At 37.4% G+C, this 24,942-nt stretch overlaps 2 protein-coding genes and 1 long non-coding RNA gene across 4 annotated transcripts in view; all 3 read right to left on the reverse strand.

The window, feature by feature from the left end:
- The window catches only part of prickle3 (prickle homolog 3), a 51,755-nt gene extending 42,180 nt beyond the window's left edge, over positions 1-9,575 (reverse strand). The window contains exons 1-2 of the mRNA XM_082188702.1: positions 9,334-9,575; positions 2,922-3,004 (exon numbers count right to left, since the gene is read on the reverse strand). Of these exons, the coding sequence (XP_082044828.1) occupies positions 2,922-3,004; positions 9,334-9,375 (125 nt within the window). The 5' untranslated portion in view covers positions 9,376-9,575. The remainder of the gene's footprint in view (positions 1-2,921; positions 3,005-9,333) is intronic.
- Positions 9,576-10,557: 982 nt separating this feature from the next.
- Positions 10,558-24,942, reverse strand: part of plp2b (proteolipid protein 2b) — an 18,683-nt gene continuing 4,298 nt past the window's right edge. Inside the window, exons 2-5 of one of the 2 annotated variants that reach the window (XM_082188839.1) lie at positions 16,036-16,191; positions 15,829-15,927; positions 15,617-15,713; positions 10,558-12,753 (exon numbers count right to left, since the gene is read on the reverse strand). In XM_082188839.1, coding sequence (XP_082044965.1) covers positions 12,740-12,753; positions 15,617-15,713; positions 15,829-15,927; positions 16,036-16,191 — 366 coding nt within the window. In that variant the 3' untranslated portion in view covers positions 10,558-12,739. The other variant, XM_082188840.1, reaches the window with a different exon arrangement.
- Positions 20,694-23,697, reverse strand: LOC309513081. The gene is made up of 2 exons (XR_014211281.1): positions 23,347-23,697; positions 20,694-23,302 (listed from the first exon to the last, which is right to left on the reverse strand). It is a non-coding gene; the product is annotated as an uncharacterized lncRNA (long non-coding RNA).

Consider the following 24,942-nt stretch of genomic DNA (forward strand, 5'->3'; position numbering starts at 1 on the left):
AATTTTCTTACTTTAGTGGTTAGTGGTGTGCAGCGGGATTTTTTTACATATAAAAAAAAAAAAAAGGTTGGGAAACACTGGATTAAAGCAACACATTGTCAGATTAAAATGATGTAGTGAAGATCTAGATGTGATTGTTTCTGTGCTCTGGATTAGATTGCAGCATATGAATAGTGATTCACTTGAAGAATGGGCAACAGATTAGATTTGGACTGATGTTGATGTGTGACTCTGGACAGAAGCGCGGGCATGAGAGTGAAGAGCGCAGTAAGAAGATTTATGGGTACTTTCTGCTCTGTTCATTTACACACACACTGGGGAGTTAAATAGACCAACAATGCCAAAAGCTAGTGCTGTCCCACTAATTTAAGATGAGAACAGAAGTCATGCGCACACATTCATTTACAGTAGAAGGTCCCTGATACATCCATAAAAAGAGCCTTTTGCTGCTCTCTATAAATATTTATTTGATTTTATATATATGCCTATATGAAAAAATAATACAATTATAAATACAGCAAAAAATGTGTGTGTGTGTGTATATGTGTGTGATACATGAAACTGCAGAATGACTTCAGTAAAAATAATTATCATTACCATATTAAAGACAATGCCTTGCAGTTTGATTAAAAAAATAAATCAGATTTTCAAACCCCAAATTACTTTAGTAGTTCAGTGATGCACAACCAAATTACATCAGAAATAATTCATTCATTAGTCAATCCTGCAAATATCTATTTTGTGCATCTGAAAGATACAATCTCAAGGCTGTTACTAGATCAGTCTGTATTTTTGCACGTTATATAAAGCTTTCATGGGTTTTTAATGATCTTTTATTTTTTATATATTTTAGGTTTAATTTTAATTTTAGTTTAATTCTATTTTAATTTACCTTTGTCATTTTTTTATTTAAACATTTCTTTCGCTTTCATTTAATTTTTATTTCAGTTTTAGTTTTAGTATTTATTATACTTCAACTTAAAGATATTCATTTCAGTAAGTTGCCAAGGCAAAAAATTTTAGTTTATTTTAATACATCAGATTTATTTCAATTGCCAAAAACTTTTTTAAATAGTTTTAGTTATGTACTTAATTTATTAATCATTTAACTTTGAAGATTTGATCTAACTTCTAAAGACAATTTACCCCCAACATACAGCTATGTGACACACACACACACACACACACACACACACACACACACACACACCCCTTTGAACTCACTGGAATGCCTCATGTCCTTTTGCATTCGTTCCAGGTCATTGTCTGGCTTCTTCACACACCCGCTGGCAGTTGAAGGTAAGTGTTTCTGAGGCATACGAGTGTGTGTGTGTGTGTGTGTGTGTGTGTGTGTGTGTGTGTGTGTGTGTGTGTGTGTGTGTGTGTGTGTGTGTGTGTGTGTGTGTGTGTGTGTGTGTGTGTGTGTGTGTGTGTGTGTGTGTGTGTGTGTGTGTGTGTGTGTGTGTGTGTGTGTGTGTGTGTGTGTGTGTGTGTGTGTGTGTGTGTGTGTGTGTTTTAAAACATGGTCCAAATCTGACCTGACTGTGAGGACAAATGTTTGTACAGTAGTCAACATTTGAAGTGGATCAAAACCTTTCATCAGTTATACATGAATTTTGAATAAGACCCGTTCTTGTTTTAGGACAACTTTGATCAACTTTTTTGATCCACTTCAAACGTTGACTACTGTACTTTCATATACATATTAAAGGTGTGTAAGTATATGTTGTTTTGTGATGTTTTGTGATATTTTATGTTGTGCTGGCCGATACAGTCTTGGACTGCACACTGATGTGTGGATGTAGCATCACACAAAAGCAAAAGCATTTTCTGATGTGTGAATTTCCACTTATTTATGCCTCATTCAAAACTGTTTTATAACAGAGGGGTTACTGAGACAAAGCATCTGGTATTCGGTTGGTCATGTGACCAATAAGAAGAGAACAAAACAGCTTTTCTAGACTCCATGACAAGATAAAGTGCTATTTGGGCAATTCTTTAGGGATTTTTACAGTGGTAAATCGGTGCACAACAAGAAGTAATTGATGTGACTAATCAAACTATCAATCAGTCAGTTCATCTGCTTTCTGAAAAAAAGAGACATCAAACACAGCTAAACTACAGCAGTCACATGGTCTATTTGTGATGGGGTTTTTGTTAAGAAAACACAGAAAAAAAAGATCAACAGCTGGCATGTATTAACGTCACAAACCGCCCTTTGGATTCTTATTTCTTACATCTAAAAATTAATCTGATGGAAACATAATCTACAGCTCTGAACTGGCTCTGAAATATATCAATATTTCCAAACCCACATTTTAGTGCGCTAGTGGCCATGACTTCAGAAATATTGTATTTACTGGTCAGTGGGACTAAGTGTGGATAATGTTGGCTGCCTAATAAACTTATTGGCAGAAGTAAAAATCAAGGATCCTGCAGATGACAATAGCACATGAGAGCGGAGCTCCTCATTCTTCAGCTGATGGCGTACAGTGAAGAGAGGTTAGCGTAAACACTGTGCGGCTCTCATTACCTGCTCTGGAAATATGATTAGACGTCTTACGTTACACACAAGAATCCCAGGTCTCACACAACGCGCACACGAATCTTTTCCTGACAGCCTGCAGTTAATCAGCACTGTCTCCCATGCTTTCCTGTTCCTCTAGGAACTTCATTTCAAAACAAACGCATAGCTAAAACAATAATTGGAGATGTTATGTCTGAGGATGTTGTGTTTCCGTCTACAGGCCTGGGACGAATGTCCTTCAAAAGTAAGTCAAGGGCGGGATCCGTGGCCTTAGCGGCTAGTACACATGATTCGACGCATTGAGCTGTGGTGCTCATACCAAACGTGTTCATCTGAATCTGATTCTGTGACAGTGACAGTCTAGTAAGGAACAGTTTTAGCGCTCCAGTCTTACCTCCATCCGTGCATGCGGAAGCCAGGACACTGTTCTCCACAGCGCATACACGGCTGCCCCCTGTCCGGATCCTCATCCTCGCTCTGCCAGAGAGAATTACAAGCATTTTCAATATTATTTACTTCATGATTTATACGGCCGGATTTGCTAAACCCCAAAAGTCTAGGAAACTGAAACAAACAATGATGTCCCACCATGGAAAATTTCACAGTGCAGGATGCTTTTTGTGAATCTCTCTGCTGATGATGTCATAACAAAAACTTGTGAAAATGTGTACTTAATCTACGGAATAAGATTAAGCTAAAATAAAAATAAAATAAAATAGATTAAATATGTTCTTTGGGTAGGTGTATGTAGGTGTATTGTATAAATACATTCTCTGGCATACTATATACATCCAGCTGACATAGTCCTTTGACGTGTATTTTCTGCCCTAAAACATACTAAAAACAACCAGGTACATAATTCACTCGGATGTCGTCAAAGGGAGAGTTCACTCAAAAAGTCAAAACTTTGTCATAATTTCCTCATTTATGTTGTTTCAAACATTCTGTGAAACACAAAAGAAGATCTTTTGAAGAATATTTTTTTGGTGACCATTTTTTTAGTACTTGGTTATATTTATTGGTGTTGCAGACATGTTGCTTGTACAATTTTTTTCAAATTTCAAGTGCTGGTGACTCATATAATATCCCAAATAAGATTATTTGTTTTTCTAGGTCTGCGAGTCGGATTAGCATGAGGGCTAGGCGGGGTTGAAGCCTAACTCGCCATCAGGAGAACCAGAACTGGATATTAAGAGCTTTTATTTACTGGAGCGCATGAGAAACAAACACCAGAAGCCAAGTGATGAATCGGCGCGACCTGATCAAACCTCACACACATCCAGGAGATGCAGCGCGAGAACAGCTGGACTGGTTGAAGTGATAACCAGCGCCAGTCACTCGACCCATCTGAATTCATGTGAACCTTAAAGGCTCTGTGGTAAACTTAGCAGAAACCAGATTGAATATCTCCCGCCATGTAAACCGCAGTGTTCATTTTGACAGCAAATTTGGACTAAAATGCTATTTAGTTTTAGTAATATTTTAGTCATCTGAATTGTTTTAAGTTTTAGTCGACTAAATCTACAGTAGAATAATTGGTGTGCATACTTTTTGTATCTCTGTATGTTGGAGATTTGATTTGTTTTTAAATACAAATTTTTCCAGTGGTAGAAAGTGTTGTGGCATCAAGATAGGCTACTATGAAGAGGGCCCTTGTGTTTGCTATAGACCACTGTGTGTTCTTACTCCAGGCCTGAAATCCAACACTAATTTCTCCAACAAAACACACAGTACCAGAGGTGAAATGCAGAAGAAGCAGATTTATCTACTGTACAACTCCACTTCAGGCGGTGTTTAGCCTCAAGGTCTTCTGCTTGTTTGTGGGAACAAATAAAGCAATAAAACTGAGAACTTGTTCTTCAAAACCTCCAAGTGAAGTGATTAGGCTGTTTGAAATCTTTGACGTGCCTATATATACGACAAGACAACAGCCATAAAAACTTAAACACCTGGTTTGCTCTCACACACACACTGAGAACCCAGAGTCTTAACATGCTAGATGCTTTCTGTTCTTCAGATAGGCTACATAAGGACAGAAATTGGACTTTTAAAGATGTTATGTATTACAAGTTATACCATAATATACCCTTACTGTACCATGGTAAAATTTGTTGAGAACAAAGTATAAGCAAGAAATGAAAACCTGTTACACATGTGGGTTAGTACACAAATAGACTATGCACTTAATTTGACAAAACGAGTTTTAGCATAATGTCATGACAATTAAAGGCAACAATACACTTTTGTTAAACATAATTTGAAGTTCTTTGTCAAGATTAATGCAGACGAGGAACACTAATAATCTTTGTGAGCTGAAAGCCCAGTCAGGACGAGCGAGTGTGAGGGAGAGCCGGACTGCAGCCGGACGGCGGCCTCTTGTCGCCAGGAACGAGAGATCTATGGAAACACGCGTGCTAAAACAAACACTGCCTGTAAGATCAGTGAACTCTAACACTTCACTGAACCGAGACCAGAGCATTGCTATTCACTGCTGAGAGAGAGAGAGAGAGAGAGAGAGAGAGAGAGAGAGAGAGAGAGAGAGAGAGAGAGAGAGAGGAGAGAGAGAGAGAGGATCTTTGAGTGTTTTTTCTTCTCTGAATAGTTAATTGCATTAGCCTGTTTAAAAGAATGAATAAGAGAGTAGGAAGGGGGAGGTATGAGAAGAAAAAAAAACAAGCATTTTTTTTCTGTCGCCTTGTACAGACAAAACTGTAGATAGTCCAAGAGTTCTGAGAAAAACTAAATTGCCACGTTCACAAATTAGGATCTGGCATCAAACTAGTAGGGTTATAAAAAGAAAAACCTGCCATTCAGGTCCAAAGCTGGTAATGTTCTAGCCTGGAAATCCAGACCTAAATCTGAAAGATTAATGGTCTGGCATCGACTAATGAAACTCGGCCAGCTCGAGGGGCGGCACCAAGCATGCGTTTGAAAATCTCACTGCACGCAATTGGATAACACTACGACCAATCACAACAAACCCCATACGCTTAGCTACCAGCGGAGCTAACTGGTAGATTAGACTCTTACCGTATCCGGTCGGCAAAACAGCAAAAACGTCATTCTTGCAAAGGAACGATTCGAGCGCCGTCTTCTGTTCCTGTTTTAGATAAAAAGCCAAGTCTAACTCGATCATTGTAGCGGCCGAAGCCGTTTCAAACAACTGGTGTTCATCCATAGCCATCTTGCAATGTTTACTAATGACTTCGACGTCACAGCGCTGTCGTGCATTGGTGCAGCTCGGATCGAGGGGCATATTTAATGAGCATCATTACTCGACGCCAGAGTAAACTCGCTGAGCAAATTCAACTTGTGCTCTCGTGAGAACTCTGGATTTCCAGGGTAGTAATGTTCATGAATTTGATTTTTATGTACTATTATGAACTGAAAGAATTGAAGGCTGCATTGTATTGCAGTTAACAGTATATAAGACAACAATCAATGCATAAATGTGGGTTTGAATTACATTACTTTTTTATTCATTTATTGTATTTATAAAATGTATATTATTAAATAGATTTATCAGTGACCGCAATGCGGTGCCAAACTTGTACAGTGTGAAACGATGCGATGTTAGAACGTTAAAGATAGACGTTTACCAACAGATAACCAATCGCCTACATATTTGCATACTTTGTACAGTCACAGAAACAATGTGCATTTTATATAAACAGTAAATTCAGCGTTTGAGAGGAAAAATGTCAAATACTGACAGAAAACGCGTCGATTTGATAAAAGAAGAGACCGTTTCATTTATTCTTACCTTTATAGTCCAAAGTAAGTATCCATTCAGTATAAACTCGATAGTACAGTCGGCAATAAGAGGATGCGCAATGCTAGAGTTATGTAAACAGGTCGCGTGCTGCGTTCATCCAATCTGACCCCGCAAATATGCAAATACCTGGGGTTTAGGAATGTAGAATGTGAAATGTCAGCTAATGAATACCCAGGATTAATTGTTAACCCCGGGTATTTTATGAGCAGTGTGAAACGCAAGATAACCCAGGATTCAGTTTACCTGTGGTTTAGAATGACCCAGGGTTAGTAACCATTTAAAGTGTGAAAAGCCCTAAAGTAACTCAAGAACTGAAAACAACCAAAATTCCCAAAGTAATGCAAATAAGGAAAGTAACAAACGTACTAAAAGTAAAACAAGGAAAAAAACTAAACTATGGTTATTAAAGAAGGTCATTTGTAATATTATGCCTAAAGAAAGAACTAGGGTTGGGTATCGTTTGAATTTTAACAATTCCAATTCCAATAAGGTAAAAAAAAAAAAAAACTAGCCTAACTAATATAAATTTCAGGCATTATGAAAGACAAGTAAACACTCAGTAATTAAAAAGAGTCTTGTGCTTAAATGGTTTAAAATCACACTGAAATGCTCACAAAGGAATCCATAAGAGGAATCGAAATTTAAATTTTATAACAAGTATCCGATTCCTGACCTCAAGTATTCGATTCCAGAATAGAAATCGATTTTCAATTCCCAACCCTTGCAAGAATAGTACTCAGACAAACACAAAAACAAACAAAGGACAAGTACAAACAGTAACACAGGTAATGTAAGTTACAAAAGTAGTGCAGGTACAAAAAGTAACAAAAGAAATGCAGAATTAGAAAAGAAAGTAAGGAAAGTAACAGTAGTAATGTAACCAAAGTAATGCAAGTAATAAAAGTGCTAAAAGTAGCGCAAGTATGTAAAGTAAGGAAAGTAATGAATGAAAGTATAAGTAATGTAAGTAATAAAAGTGCTAAAAGTAGCACAAGTAATGCAAGTATGGAAAGTAAGGAAAGTAACAAAAAAGTAATATAAGGAAGGTAATCATAAAAAGTGCTAAAAGTAAGGAAAGTGATGAATGTAATGAAATGAAAGTATTGCAAGTATTGAAAGTGCTAGAAATAAAAATTAACTTATTTTAACTTTAAAATGTGCATTTTTAGAATGCCGTGTCCCGTGTCATGCCAAGATGCTGCAAAAGATGTTCTAGTGAAGGTTTACACTGAAAAACAATGAGAAAGTAGAGCAGCGGAGAAATGCGTTCTGTGTGAACAGCCCCTAAAGCAAGTGTTTACATACTTGAAAGGAAGGAAAGTAATCTAAGTAATAAAAGTGCTAAAAAATAACAAGTATGTAAAGTAACGAAAGTAGCAAAAGTACAAAAATGAACATGAGAAACCTGAGAAAGAATAGAAGTGAAACAGGTAATGACGGGTGACGTAAGTGAGGTAAATAACAAAAAAATAAATAAAATGCAAGTAAAGAAAGTACAGAATGTAACAATTGTACAAACTGTAAAGCATGAAAGGAGAGCAACGAACATACAAAAAACAAAACAAAAAAACCTTTCATAAAGACAAAACAATGACTCAACAGCCAGTTTAGCAGAGTTATCTCTCGAAGGTTATTGTGCAGATTACTGGGTAGACATTTGCAGAGAAAAGATAACATGAAAAAGCATAAATCAAAACAAACTATGACGTGTTACAGAGTATGCGGAGAAACATACGATGGCCGGACGGTTTAATGTCCCGTCTCTTACGGTGAGACAGGAAGCTCTCCGGGTGTCTTCCTGTCCACACCCTCTGGGAAATTTCCTCTCGATTGTGACCATGACAACAGTTACAAGAGGTCAAAAGCTTTTAAAAGACACTTTTTTAAAGGCCCACCATCACTGTTTCCTCAGATCAGTGGTCTGTCCTGAGTAGGACATTCTTAATGATAACTAGCATGACACTTACAAGGAGGTGTTTGAGAGAAGAAAACACTGAATGGCTGAATGTCAAAGAAACTTGCTGGTGAATCCTGGTCAATTTTAAAAGGACTATATCAGATGATCTCCATCCATTTCATTTTAAGATACAAAACTACAAGATTTATTTCACCATTAAGACCATCTGGTACAGGTCTGATTCAAAACATTACAGAGAGCAGCTTCAGGAAACAAAGAGTTTCCTGTTCTAATCTATTCAATATTCTAATCCAATTAGCATCTTCAATGAACACTGGCCTAAACATGTCCTGATGTTTTTAGGTTGTGTTTACTTTTTGTTCCTGTCTTCCCTTTCCAGACATTTAAGGAATGTTTTCTCAATGGAAAGCACTTCCTTCAGACAGGATGCTAACTGATACAGATCTACTATGAATCTCAAGGTTAACGTTTTTGTAATATTCTTAAAACTGTAGGCTATAATATGACACATAAAAATCCAAAATTGTAAAATGAATCCGTGCTATAATTTATTCTGTTCTTGTAGACTTTTTTTTAATATAACATTTCAAGAATAATTTTGCATTAGACCTGATTTGTTATTTTAGACATAAACTAAACACATACTAAAACATTCATTATTAGGCTATGAAACGGTATCCTCAACCGATGTCGTCACCTGCACAGGTAACGGTGACGTAGGCACAAACAAGCCACGCCTCCACAATGCATTAGTTAACATCACACACAAAAAAATGCCACATTAATGGTTAGGGTCAAAATAATGACTGATAACTATAGGCTACATGCAAAACTTACAGCTGATACAATTAAAAGTAAATATAGGAGCAGTGCAAGTTATAATATGAAGCCTATACTCCGTGCCTTGCGATGAAAACAGTCTCCTCAGGTAAAATAAGTGCGTGACACAAAAGTAACTTTCGACCATCAAAGCAGCACGATTGGTTTAAAATGACCTTTAAAACATCAAACCACGCTGCGTTCATTCAAATACCTGAGCACAGACTGTAGAAAAGGATCAAATGCCTTTAGATAATGCTAAAAGCGGGATGCCACGACATGAGAAACTCTTACCGAGCGATTGGAGCGTCGCTTCTTTGATCCGCGCGTGAACATGTCGGCGGCCGCAACGACTCACGCGAAGACTCTCATGTGTCTGTCCGCTGAAGTTTCCTTGAACCCAACGTGACTTCTTCCCGCTCGTCTCGAGGGTCTGAGGGTCTGGTTTTTGGCCTGTAGATCTCTGTGCTGGCAACAACTCCACCAGAAGTTGCCCGTAAGAGCGTGTAACCAGACGGGCTACACCTACAGGACAAGTGTTTAACTGTAGTGTATCAGGAGTCAGGACCACCCCCTACTGTACCTCATACTCCCATCACAAAAAACATTCTGTTTCTCTATGAACCCCCCTAGCGTAGGCCTGCTGCACATTGGTTTTTGATTAGTTTTAGGTATTAAAAATGCGTATATTGTGTGTAGGTTATAGTGTATGAAGTGTATTGTTTGTTATTCAGTTTTATTCATACTGCATCTTCTGTTGTCTATCTATCTATCTATCTATCTATCTATCTATCTATCTATCTATCTATCTATCTATCTATCTATCTATCTATCTATCTGTCTATCTATCTATCTATCTATCTATCGAGGAATTACTAAGACTGTTTTTTAATTGATGCTTCAGTTAAATATAGCATTTATCAAAAATAGTTTAAAGACTATTTTTATTACTCTTTAAAATAATGTTCTATATTTGTATTATATCTATTTGTATTCTATTTTGTATATTTAAAATACATACTCATTTATCAGCAATTAGGCTACTCAAGTCTACTGTTACATGATCCTGGAATCCTTCTAAATGTATTGCTTCACAAACAAACGAATAAATAAATACGATTCTTAACTTCTGAATGGTATTGTAGCCTATATATTTTTAAGCTATCTCTTAAAAAAGTTGTAAAGGTTGGCCATTTAATTAGCATTAAATAGCATTTTCACATTGTAGCCTACCCTTGCAGAAAAGCCTACAGTAAACTCCTCAGTATTTCAATGAATGTGAATGCTGCCATCTAGTGACAAATATTTGTCACATTTTCTCCAATAGCTGTCTATCATTGAATATAGTGAATTATTCTTTTCTCTTAAATCATTTTTATATATAAAGTAAATTTGTGTTGCTCTAAAACGTCATATTATTGGCAGTCGAAATCAATTCTCCAGCAGGTGGCGCTGTGCACACAGTATTCTTCACTCACTTCACTCGTCTTCATACAGATGAAAATGTCCACACACACATTTTTAAAAGTTGAATACGTTATAACAGCCTTTTATTGAATGTTATAGAAAGAACTCCAAAAATAACAGCAACACCAATTTAGACAGAGACTTAAATCCTGCAGAATTATTTCCACATGCTGTGTTTCCGCGAACAAAAAAACATGCACACACACAAAAAAAGTGTTTATCTGAAAATACGTCCGTTTTAAAAGAGCAGAACATCCTGAGTTAATAATTTTTTTACAGAACTGATGGCATTTCTGACCATCTCACAAATAAATGCTGTCAGGTAGTCAGAGCTGAGGCTGCAAAAACAAATAGACATGATAGGAAACAGGCAAACAGTCTTCACAAATTCTAATTTATAAATTGTTACAACAATTGATGCATGCTATAAATGGTAAAGAAAAAAAACACTTGTTTACTCTAGATTATGGTTTTACAAAAATGGAAGATTTATGAATCTCTGACTTAGACAAGCTCCCCATGTTTTACAGTAAAATTACAACTGTTGCATAATATGGCATTACAACAATCAGGTGTTAGGTGAGAATGATAGTTTCCTGTTCCAGAAGCTGTTGAGAAGTTCTGCTTATGAAGACGACCAACTGCATATCAGAATAACTGGAGTAGCTGGCAGTCCAAATACTCCTCAATGATCTCTTTCAAGGCACGTCAAAACAATCATTTCTTATTACACAGTTGAGTGAACAGTTTTTGTTCATGATATTTCCTGAAAATGATGACAAACTGTGAGAGCTGTTTTAGTATTTCTTGCTCTACATTACTCAGTAGGGTCGAATGGAATAGACACTGCAAATGAAGGCACGTCTAATATATGAATCGATTTATTATTAGAATAAAAAAAGAGCACAATTATGGCATTGAGATAGTGAGCAACCTTTGAGGTAACCAGTTAAATGGCAAAATGTAAGAAAAATTAATAAAAATGAACATATTGTACCAATTAAGGGTGTAACGATACCCTAATGTCACGATACTGAACTAGCGATACTCCAAGACACATGGTAAAAGGTTAACAAAAAATGAACTATTGATTAAAATGCTAAATTTGATATTACATTGTGGGTGGAAATGAATAGGCTTGGACTTGGTGCTGATAACCCAGTGCACAGGACAATAGAGACACCAGAATAAAAATATTCATGATTCTGAAGCTCTTTCACTGACTAGATATATGTAAAATAATGTAGGCCACTTTTTACTGGTAACATAAGACATTTGGCATTATCAGGATCCACAAATATTCCCCCATTGCATAATTATACATTATATTCAAAATTATGTATAGTAGTCTAATGTAGTACTGACACTAAAACTCTGTAAACTTGAATTTTTTCTCGCAGTTATTTTTATTTTGGGTGAACTACACACAATACATATTATCACTATCCACGATAAATATTGTTGCCCTTTAAATTGACTGAAAACTGAATTTTTTTTTCCAGACCGCATGCACCTGAGTTGAATATGGTTAAACTGACACAAATCCTGTTTGAAATCACAAAAAACGTGTACAATTAACTTATTTTAGACACAAAACACAAGAACAATCAATAGTAATTAGAATTTAGTTACAGTTACAAGATATGGTGAAGTTTTACACCATAAAAAGCTTTTATGTTTCTTCAGATAAAAAAAAACAAAACAAAAAACAGCACCAGACTGAATTAGATTCAGTTTTCCAACTCAACGTAATAATAAAATGACTTCATTTAAAATAACTGGGTCTTTCTCTAGTAAAGAATGGGAAGACAACTCTTTTGATAATAGTTTTGCAGCTGTCAGTTTTATCTGATATGTTTATTAGCCCCATCTCTTAATAAATGTTGTGATAGTGCTTTTGTAATAGTAACCAACCAATCTGACAAACATTTGTGGTAACAAAAGCCACCTAACCAAAACGACGGTAATAAATCTTTGGATGGCAACAGCTTTCTGTTGCTTCATGTATTGTGGCTTTTTTAACAGCTCTTCATTAATCTTACAGTTCACTTTTCAATCCCTTTTGTGCTTGCACTTCTATTCTGTGCAATGGTTTCAACCCTTTTGCATTCCTCTGGTCTTCATCTGTCATGGTAACTTTGCGATAACTCTCAGGAATTCCCTCCTTTTGCCATTTTTAGAATCGGTCTCCATGTTTTGGTTGCTGTTAATGTTGTAGTGAGGAAAGTAGCTTTCAAACTGTGTCATCTGTTAAGAAAACAAAGAGAAAACAAAAAGGGAGATGCAAAATAAATAACGGGAATAGTTAGTTAGGTTAAGTTGTTATAGTTACACGAAACGAAGAGCGGACATGTAAAGGGGCATAAGCTTTCGGTTAGAAACCAGTGTTGCCACTGGCGTCTCTACCAGAATAACTGTTCGGCTCAAATGCCAAATGTCAGTAGTAAAGATCCCACAGAAGCCTTCAGCGACCTGTTCAAAGAGAGTTACAACATGTGTCACCTTTAGTTCAAATCTAGGAAGAGGCTTAAACCTCGGCCTTCATCGTCAAACAACTGGAGTAAATGCTGCTGGGTGAACAGATTTAAAGGGACAGTTCAAACAAAAAGGAAAATCCCCCTCATGTCATTCCAAACCCTTAAAACTTGTGTTCATCTTCGAAACACAGATCATGATTATCTTTAATGAGATTTCTGTCCCTCCACTGAAACTTTGATGTTTCAAAAAGTTCATAAAGACACTGTAAAAGTAATCCATTTGGATTGGATGGTTTAATCCAATTAGGTCCAATCAGATCAACGTGTGATCGTCAACGAGTGGATCTCTGAGCTGGTGTGAGTGAGTGAGTGAGTGAGTGGAGGCGGGGCTCATTTGCACATTAATAGAACCGCATATACTAAATGAGGCAAGGGTGTGGAGTTACATTCAAACTATTGAAGAATTATTTTTTCAAGGAATGAGTCAAAGATGAGTTTTAAGGGGTAAAAGTATTGACTACAGGGGGACTTTAAATTTATTACAATAGAAAACAATAATTTTTAATTGTAATAACATTTCACAATATTAGTGAATATATTCATATTATTTAGCACGTAAAAGTCCAGGCAGAAAGCGATGCATAAGGATGTAGTGTAACGATGAATTATAATTTTTTCCTAAGTGTTAATAACTTAGTTTTGACTAATAATTGTTGCAAACTGGTACTACCAACAAAATAATAGTGCATTCCTGGAACTGGGCGCCATTACACTATATCCGTATGCATCGCTTTCTGCCAGGACTTTTATGTGCTTTTCCCAATTCACTGAAGTGACGTCGACGTCCAGGTTAGCAGTAGCATGAGCCGTCAGGCAAGTGTTATTTAAATAAACTAATGATGTACTTACAAACTTTCCAATGCCTCGTTTTATGAGTACAGAACCTATTTGTACGACTGTAGAAGTTTGGTTCCATTCTGGGCATTATTAGTGGGGTGATGTACGAGATACATCCTTGGATCCGTTAGCGCCTGCACTAAGACATTCGGCTGATATCTCTAAATAAGCTCTAACTTTAATAATGTTCGACCAAGGGAAAAAAGGCTTCTGGGGGGTGTTTGGCTCGAGGTCATGGTGCAAAGGACCCTAGGTTGATTTTACTCCGAACCATCCTTTTAATAGAACCACGTATACTAAATGAGGCAAGGGAGTAGAATTACATTCAAACTATTTTAAGGCATGAAGAAAATTTTTTTCAAGGAAAAAACGTTTAAATATGTCATTTTGGTGATCAAAGATGAGTTTAAGGGATACTATTATTGACTACAGGGGGACTTTACATTTATTACAATAGAAAATTATTTTAAATTGTAATAACATTTCACAACATTACAGTTTTTACTGTATTTTTGATTAAATAAATCCAGCCTCAGTGAGCATAAGAGACTTCTTTCAAAAACATTACAAAAAAAAAATTGTTTCCAAACTTTTGACAGGTAATGTATAACAAAAGTAAATATTGCAATGTCAGTAATATTGTGGAGCCTTAAACTGACATAGAGCATCCACTAAAGTCACTGAGCAACTACTGCAACATTTGAAGGGGTCATGATATGAGAAATCAAATTTGCCTTGATCTTTTGACATATAAGAGGTCTTTGTACCATTAAAACATCCAGCAAGATTCATAGCTTAAAACATCCTACTCATTATAAACAAAGCATTTATTAATCTAGCGTCAAAAACAGCTCGTTTTGATATTGCGGGATCTGTAATGTCTCACGGGCAAATACATTTGCATATGACTGCCTCCAGAGCAAGACTTCGACGAATAGTTACACATCATCGCATCATAGGCCCCGCCCACTGGCATTCAGTTGCTTAACATTTCCCTACACTGGATGTGAGTGTCGCGTCAAAAGCAAAAGAACCTATTATAATCACTGACTAGATACAGTATACAGATGTGTGTTCAGTTTCTGACATGTTCAACACACTTGAGTCTGTCGACAACAGGAGAAATGGAAGAGTGAAAGAACATTCCCTTGACACGTCCAGTTTAAACAGCTGGTTTGTGTCTCTGTACAGACTTCAGAAGGATCCCAGCGAAAGGTAATACAGTGTAATGGAGAGTCGCAAAGAAACGTTTGTTGACAGACGAAGCAGCCGACTGATCTGACAGCAGCTGCATCACAAACCATACGTAAATGACTAATGCTTTGTCTGTAAATGACGGTATTAAGTGGATGTTTTCAAAGTACTTACATGCAATAGCGAGTGGGCATTGATACTGTTTCCTATGCAATGCCGTTAGCCAATCATAACTAATCATAACAATCGTAGCCATTTACTGACAAGCCTTAAAGGAGCCGCCCCTTAAAAACGGATCATTTCAGACAGAGGCTTAAAATAATCTTTTTTTTTTTTTTTGCATAGACATACTGTATAATTATTATTATATTTTTTTTTTTTTGGTGTATGCAAATGTATAAGTGAACCTCAAGGAACATACTAAAATAATTAAAAAATCCATGTCATGACCCCTTTAAATGTGGTTTAAGTGTCCAAATACCTTTCGAGGCCAATGTACTATATGTACAATGTACAATAAATGAACGAGTGTGTTCATGTACCTGTGGGAGCCGCTGTATGCTGTCTGCTGCTCTTGATTTCCAAGAAGATTGTGTAGGAATCATAAGCAAACAAGATCCCAGCCAGCAGACCGAACACCTATGAGAGAGAAGGTGAGCTTTGTTATGTTATGGATATATAGCCCTAATAAATCAGATTTGTTCTGAAAGATGAAAGAATGGCATGTTTTGATGCTGAGCGTTGGATGTCTCACCCCACCAGCGATGCGAGCCCCATCCCCAGATCCACCGATCACACAGATGAGAGAGGTGATGAGATAAAGCGCTGCACCGATTGCCGCGCGGAACAGATCCTGACGGGGCGAACAGAGAAAATATGAGTGGCACTTGATCGTGAAAAACTCACCACCACAATGCTATAGGGTGGACCCTGATGCAAGTGTGTGTGAATTCATACTTACGCTCCAGAGCCAGTTCACCACCAGGAACTGTTTGTCCAGCTCCATCATGAAGATAATGAAGAAGATGATGGCAAAGACCATCTCGCAGATGGCGACAGCTGAATACCCTCCATACGTTGATGCGGCATAGCAGATCAGGATGATGAAGCTGATGAGCTACAAGAAAACAAATAGACAGAAAGTTTCAAAAACTTGATCACATCGGTGTAGAATGTGTAGTGTAAGGACGTGAACATGGTTTTGAGCAGAAGTCAAGAGTTAGCGGGTTAGCATTAGCAGTTAGGCCCTTACACCATTCTGCAGACAAAAAGCCTGTTTTTCTATTGCAGTGTTGCTGTTGTTAAAGTCGCGATGAAGCTCAACTAGTGGCAAATCTATTCTTCCATATTGTGACATGATGCATCCGAGTGAATCAGATTATCGGAAATAAAATAATTTAGGGCAAGACTTAGGTCTATCCATCGGTTATTGATTGAATTTTGAGAGTTTTGCAGTCAATTGTGGATTAAGGGTTTGATTGATTGAAGAAGTTCAGCATTCACCAGAGAGAAGTGACATTTTCACCGGAAGATCAGTTCAACATTATGGTGTAAAAAAAAAAAAAAACTGTTACAAGCATGAAAAACATTCATAGATGAATTGTTCACAATAACTAGATTTATAACATGTATATACAAAACAGATACAAAAGTAGATGATGAATTTAAAATAAAACTACATGAAAAGTTTTGTTACCTGAAAAAAAAAATATATATATAAACTAATAATAAATTCATTCAAAATGGCCACAAATTAAATAAACCTTTTGATACATGGTAATTTGATACATCATAAAACTTGAATCCATTACAAATGGCCGACATTAAACATGAAAATACCACTAGACAGAAACAACAGACTGTGCCAAGAAATTTGAATTAAACCAGTTAACTTTGGTAGCCCTAAAATACTAAAACTACAATAAAACCTTTATGAAGTGAGACTATGAAAAAAATATACAACAATGATAGACTGAAAACTATCCATAACTTAAAACTTCTTAAAGAGTCAGTGTGTGTATGGTTCTTTTCTTTCCTATTTTCCCAAATGTCTTGGCTTTTTAGTGTGGCAATTTCCCCTCTCAAGTACGTCACCCATGTTTGCTGCCAAATCACCAAAGCTTTCTACTACTGTTCACTACCCACAATTCATCTGAACATACCATCTGCTCTAGGTGTCAGTTAACAGTGGAGCTCTAGTGTTTGTGAAGCTTTTTGAACTTTGATTACTAAAACATGTGGTGAGGACTAAAAGAGAGGAATAGGGCATGGGTGTAAACACAGCACAATTCAGGCAGAGCACAGTAGACCAGGTCCTTATATGGTTATAAACAGAACTATTATAAGAATACCTTTGGGAGTACAGAAATATCAAATCAGCCCTTTAAAGCCAAACACGCTGATCCTGCTACCTGCCATGAAACAAAAATATCCCAATAAACACAGCCGGCAACTACTACTAGGAGAGGTTTGTTCCTGCTGTGGACACAAGTCAGACCTCAATAACTCAGACTGTAGTATATCTAGGGTTGCCAACTGTCCCGAATTAGCCGGGACGTCCCGTATTTTGGGTCTAAATAATTTGTCCCGTACGGGACCTCCCTTGTCCCAATTAAATAGACTGCTACGCTGATCTAACCACTGACTGATACAACAGCAACACGACACTTGAGAAGGATCACGACACCGCATCATCCAATCACAGCCCACACTCACGCGCATCAGACCATATGAATAACAAACTCTAAATTGAGATTTAATTAGCCTGGGAAAACCCAGACAACTTCCGGCAAATTTAGATTTGCTCTGCAAGTAAGTCTGGCAAAGAGCTCATTCAAGGCCATTTCCATGCCGTGGAAATCGCGGCACCAATCAGAAACGTTGAGCCGGGCTTTACACGATGACGATCGCTCTGATTGGTTTTAGGTCTATCCAATTGCGCTGAGAGGCATTTGAGCGACGTCCGTTGGTGACGCCCCTTTGGAAATGATTTGTCTATGGAGCTTTGCCAGACCATAACTCAGTTACTACTGAGAATGGTCTGGTTTTAACCAGGCTAAGATTTAATTATTCTTTTGGGACAAATTATTGTTTGATTTGCGAACAGCATCCTGCTGTCTGGTCGCTCCCGGTTCGATCCGGAGATTCCGGACTAACGGCAAATCCCTTTCACTGTCCGGCCGGGTATTGATTTCGGCAAATCAGTTTTGGTGAATTCAAACAACGTGATTATTGTTCATGAGTCCAACATCCAGATTCCAGCCACGCAAGAAAACATGAAATCTTCCTGAGGGAAAAGTATGCTATTACTTTCTTTAATTTCTTTAAAATAGTGTATAATGTTACAAAAGCTTTCTATTTAAGATAAATGCTATTGTTTTGAACTATGGTTTGAGTGTTTTTTGTGTGACCTTAAAATTCGATTTAGAATTAAATTGTACATAAATAGGTTAAGCAAAACAAATGTGTTTATATCTGAGAAAATGTTAAACACACACGAACCTGAAATGACATACTGTAATACAGCCTATATTTTTGAGTGTCCATTATTTTCCTGAAAAGAACCACGATTTTCCCGCATTTTTCTTTTCTGAAGTTGGCAATCCTAAGTATATCTATGACTATGCTTTGTTTTTAAAGAACGATAAAAAGAAAAGCAAGTATGCAGTTTGACAAAAAAAAAATTACTGACCTTAAGATTTCAACATGCTCAAAATGTTAAATCTACTGACAAGCCGAACAAAACATTAAAAGAATTTAAGAAGGAAAAGAAAAAGTAACCAGACTTCATTTTGGTGGCTAGAAATTTAGAAAATGTGAGTGCTGCAATACTCACTGACACAATGTTAGGAATGTCTGGGGCTGGGCTGCTGACAGGACATTTTTATGCAGTTGTTAAGGTGTTCTGAGTGGTTGCTAGGTAGTTACTTGCTGTCATACGAGCACACCTTCAAGTCCATGACATAGAGCACTGAAGGGATGACATATTTTTTGTAGGCCTTAAACTGGAAATGAGTTTGCATGTTAGCACTTCCAGTTCGGAAGTGCTCAAATGCTAACTCATTTCCAGGTAAAGACTAAAGACCTACAAAACATCGTCCTGAAGTCAATGGGTATTTTGGAATGGGTTTTAAATGTCTGAAATAAGGTCTGTGGTTAACACAAGCTCAAGATATTTGCACATTTTATTTTAATGACATAAAATACATCCGTAAAAACCCCGTAAAAAGTGATTAAAAAAAAAAGCTTTTGTCTTGAAAGAGGCGTTTGCTAACAAAAAAAATGTTTTACAATAATCCAAAATTGAATTGAAAACCACTGCAGCACTTCTGTGTGCTTGATATGGATCTGGTCTTTTCTTCTAAATAGATGTTTCTATTTTTTATTTAAATGTCTGATTGCCTAAAAACGTATGCCTTACCGAACACAACTAATACTTATATTTCCATAATACTTGCATCAAGGACAGAACAGGTGTTATTTAATGTTCTTACAGGATGCAGTTCCTCTTCAAGTGTTATTTATGTTGCCATGGTTTGTCGTGGTACTAATGATTTGTACACATGCCACCGAGAAACACCTGTGCCTTGTGTTTGCAATGTGCGGGTGCTTCCACAGTAACAACGGCTCAAACAAACGCAAGTGTGAAAACTATTTTCTCAAACAGGAAGATTCTCAATGTGTTAGGAGGCAAGTTTCCTGTTTATCATCACTTGGGCAAACAAAGTTATGCAACCATGGCAATATCAAGCATAAACATTAAAAATTCACCCTATGTAATTACTCATAACTCAAACATCCGGTGAAACGACAGACTTTTATCTAGTGGTGTATGCAGGGCTTCTCCAACCATTAGGTTGGCTTAAGCCCCGCCCCTTGGAAACCTGTATTCAGCTGATTTGCATCCACCCAATCACCAGCCGATGCATAAATCTAAGTCCCCGCCCAACATTTGATTTATTTTACGATGATTTGTTTCACTCAGATGTACGTAACAATATGGAAGAAAAGGTCTGTCACTACTTGCGTTTCATTGTGATTTTAAAGTCAAGGCAAAATCATCATTAACATTTTAGCACTTCCAGTTCCATGATTTTGATGGCTGCTACATAGAAATTAGGCCTTTCACCATCTACCATACATAATATTGTGATTTTTTTGGTTGAATTTTGTATTTTTGCATTATAATTATTGTTCTGATTAAGATGAACTATTTTTCTCATGAAGTTTTCTCATAATTGTTACATTTATTCCACAATAATAACTACAAGAATGCCGTAATACATTTAATATTTCATGTAGACTCTATTTTATTTGTTAAGCTGTTTTTTTAATAGTTATTTTGGAATAATCAGTCATCAAAGCTCAGTAAACAGCAGGTGTCATGATGGTCACTGTAATACATCTCATATTAGACACTTGTCTGGCTATCACCAGACCAAGCTCAATCTTTTAAGATTGAACATTAGTCTGGGGAGTCTGCTCTGTGTTTTCTACTGCACAAGAGGCGTGATACGGGCATAGTTCAAATGACTCTGTACGCAATTGGATAGTCCTTGGCTTCAACCAATCAGACCAACGATCCGGGTGACGTACTTTGCAGAGCGCCGCAAAAAAATGTGCCGGTTATGCAAAAAAAAAAAACATGAAAGGTAGTGGTTTTTACACCCACTCGAGCGATTTGTTTGCTAAAAAGAAGCCATTGAGCATCGTCGAGAGGTTAAAAGGAATTGGACATCGGACATCGTCGAGAGGTTAAAAGGAATTGGACATCGGACATCGTCGAGAGGTTAAAAGCCATAACAGCTCTGGAATTGGATTGGATTAAACCTGCCAATAGCGTGGCAGGTGGTTAAGCCAGTTTGTGATTGGTTCCCTCAAATTTGTAAAGGAAGCAGCAGAGATAAGTGTACAGGTTTCCAGCCTGATCTGCCGGCGGTTTGATTTCGCCCTGCAGCTCAGGCTGGAAACCTGTACACTTATCTCTGCTGCTTCCTTTACAAATTTGCGGGAACCAATCACAAACTGGCTTATCCACCTGGCACTGGCACTGGCACTGGCACTGGGTTTACCCAGTCTAATTTGACACTACTATGCTTTAAATTTTATTTTGCAGTGCTTATTATAAATAATTTATCCATGCACTTCATTGTGTTTTTTCAAAATTCATATGCCCAATTGTTCATATTCATAAAAATTAAAAAAACGCCAACCTCCCCTTCCCCTTGAAACCACTTTCTGGGGCATGAAATGAGGTGATGTTGCTGAGATGACCTGTCCCTTACTGGCCTTATTTTATATACAAAAGAGAAAACAACTACCAGTGCGTTTACATATTGCATATCAGATCCAGTCAACAGAGCAAAAGGTTAGTTGTGGCCTAATGCTACCCAGAACGCCATAAATTTAAACCATTTTTAACACACTTTTCATTTTCAGCTAAGCTCAAAATACCAGAGAAAGAGCCGAGAAAGGCATTTTTCCATTAGGGAAGCCAGTTGAAAACATGCACAATCTTATCTCTCCATGCCTTTGAAAAGAAGCCAGCATGGCACATAAATATATTACTCCCAGCAGAATGACTGCTGTTTGGCTTCAACATACTGGACTTAGTTTGACAAGCGTGTAACTCTACATCCACAGTTCTTCACACAGATGTGCCCGTGCTACATGACTACAACCTGCTCTGCAGTATTAACCGTCCCAAACTTTTAAGTTTTAAAGATTTATGTACATTCATTTTATTTTTTTACATGTTTGGGTCTCCTCAGAATATCAGCAAATTTGCATGTTACTATCCCATTTTAATGACCTCAAAACATTTTGAATGTAACAGGGTTGAAGAGGTATGGCACACAACATAGGTTTGAGACACAACATAGGTTTTAAAATTAATTATTTATTACAAGACCCACACAAACTAAGTGACCAGAATTTACTCTGTTATCCATTTAAAATGATACCTTCCTTTGGTGACCTTGAAATAATGCAGCTTTTTAGGGTTCATTGTTGGATTAGTAACCACATATTTACATTTGCCGGTGATAGTTTAAGAATCAGCCAATGGAAAATCCATATTAGTTGTTCACTAATCTGGGGTGCGTTTCCTGTACAACAACGTAAATCACAAGCGGCAACCTCCCTGTCTCTCTCTTGAAACCAACACGGAAGTGAATTAAACGGCAATTCATCCACTGGCCGCTTGAGGCTGGCTGCAAAAGTGAGTCAAATCTGTATCTCCCCCATGTTAAAATGCCCAACTTTACAGCAGAAAAAAACATGTTTACCGCCTGGAGCAAAAAGTGGCTTTGGTCTATACAGCTAATTTTGCCCTTCATGACAACTGTGAGGGGGTGAATTATTTTATAACTCATCCGTTTAAATTATATTTAGCCTTAAATTTCTGCATAATTAAGGGTGTGTCCACTTTTGAGTGACAGGTGGATTCCCGCTGCAGTGGTCATTAGTCATCATTAGCCGTTTGTCTGCTGTCTGTTAGCCGTCACGTTACCTCAGCTCATTGTCTGACTGTAAAAATAAATTCGGGAGTGACGTGCTACCAAGATGGCGACGGTCGGCCACGCCCCATTTAGGCTTCAAAAGCGGTCTTCAGAAACCTATGGGTGACGTCACGGACACTACGTCCATATTTTTTTACAGTCTATGGTAAATCACTGCTTTACTACCATAGTGCAACGAATTGTTGGAGAAATTGGCTAGCTAGTTGCGACTGTTTCCCAAAACCATAGTAACATGGCGAACCTCCTTCATTTAAACCACAGTGTTACAACGATATATTGTTAATAACATCACATGCAGTCGGTGGAGTAATAACTTCTGCTAATTAATAGATCCAAGATTGCAATTCATATCAGATAATTATAGTTCATTTACACACACACACAAAAATTTAAATCACGATTTCATGCATTATGTACATGCAGTACATTTATACATTTATATAGCATTATAGATGAGTTATAGATGAACTTTGTTCAAGATGTTCAACATTTTTACAAGATGTAATATAAGTCTTAGGTGTCCCCAGAATGTGTCTGTGAAGTTACAGCTCAGAATACCCCACAGATCATTAATCATATTAATTATATAGCCTATGCCAAAATGCCCCTTTTTGGGTGGAAGCAAATACACACGTTGTTTTTGTGTGTATATCTTTAAATGCAAATAAGTTGCTGCTCCCCGCCCCTCTTTCCAGAAGAAGGCGGAGCCTTTAGTTCCTCAGATCCTCTAGCAATAACCAAACAGGAGAAACAGTATGGGGCCGTTTCCACAGAACGTGTTCTTGCATTCCACTGCACTGATTTTCCATTATGTATGTAAACGTGCAATACGGACCTTGTGTTTCTTTCTCCAATTCAAGGACATTCACTCACACAACGCTTCTTTGTGTCTAAAAATGCAAGACGTGGGCAGTGGAAAACACAAGGCGTAGAAATGGACTTTAGAAGTACTTTTAACTTGAGAGCTGTGTTTTTAGAACGCCGTTTCCTGTATGAGACGCTGTAAACGATGCGAGACGTGTCACGTGAGCGCAACGATCAAACACGTCAATCTAGCGCAATGGAAAAATAACTTTCTGTGTTCATTTATACAGCCAACAAAAGAACATGCCAGCGTTTGTTTTACATTATAATCCTATGGAGTAAACCCTGTTTACGGTTCCTTACGTTTTACAGTCCTGAGCGCTTTTATAAACGCACTGCCGACGTCTTTTTCTGCAGCTTAGAGCATCTTTTCAAGTTGAATAAAGTAAAAGTTTTCTAGAAAAAAACGCCCTATGTAAGCCACCATTTTGACAGCTGACCAATGACAAGCGAGTAGCGAGACCTGTTGTTTTTATAACAACAATAAAAAATGGCGAAAGTGCCGGTAGATGGACTTACTGTACTCGTGTCAGAGCACAAGGAGTTACATGACATGAGCACAAAACTCTACCATAATATACACCATAAAGAGGCTGTGTGGGCACCGATTGGACGGATCCTTGGTTGTCCGGGTAAGTGTATTATCTACTACTTGTTGTCGTTAACAAAACTATCTTATTAACGTTAGCAACAGTTATCAACACCGTAACCAGCTGGTTATTTATACGTTAATGTGTTGTTAAAGCAACAAAACACGGCCTTGGCTGTTATTTGGAACCAAACCATTTTTTTTTTTTACTAAAAAGCGCACTTGTCAACTTTTTCTTGTCAAAAAAAGACGGCAACACACCCTTAGACTGTTTATCACGTAGCAGAGACATTCTTGTGTTTCCACCACTAGCAGCTCTAGCGAGGAGATAAACATGACGGACTGTGTACAGCTCACTCAGGGGAGGAGCTAAGCTAAATAGACGAGTCTGTCACCAGTCGTGGGCGGGGCCTGTTACACTGTGATGTCACAATGTATAGAAAACCTGAATTACTTGTTTTGAGACACTTTTTTACCATTATAGGGTGATTGTGTACACATCGCAGACCCACACTTATGTTCAAACACCATGTAAAAGTGAATTTTACATAATATGTCCGCTTTAAAGCAAACACCATTTTTAAACACTATTTTATACATAAAATATGCATAAACATGCCTAGAGAAAAGTTCACTGTGACTGTAGCTTTACAAACTTCATTATATTGTCATTTGAATAGCTGCATTTTTTTTTTTTTTTTTTTTATCTTATGCTGAAAAGTTTTCCAAGAGCACTAATGTACTAATCATTAAATCTCCTTGACTGAACTAGAGGCGCGTCTTTACGCCTGTGGGCGGCGAGGAGGAGTGGAGCGGGCAGCATGATGTCATCAGGCACTCCTCCTTCATGCACATATGTATCAGAGCTTTATGAGTTGTGGGGACTGGCACAAAC

This window comes from Leuciscus leuciscus (genome assembly GCF_965113295.1).
Source record: "Leuciscus leuciscus genome assembly, chromosome: 13".
Lineage (NCBI taxonomy): Eukaryota > Metazoa > Chordata > Actinopteri > Cypriniformes > Leuciscidae > Leuciscus > Leuciscus leuciscus.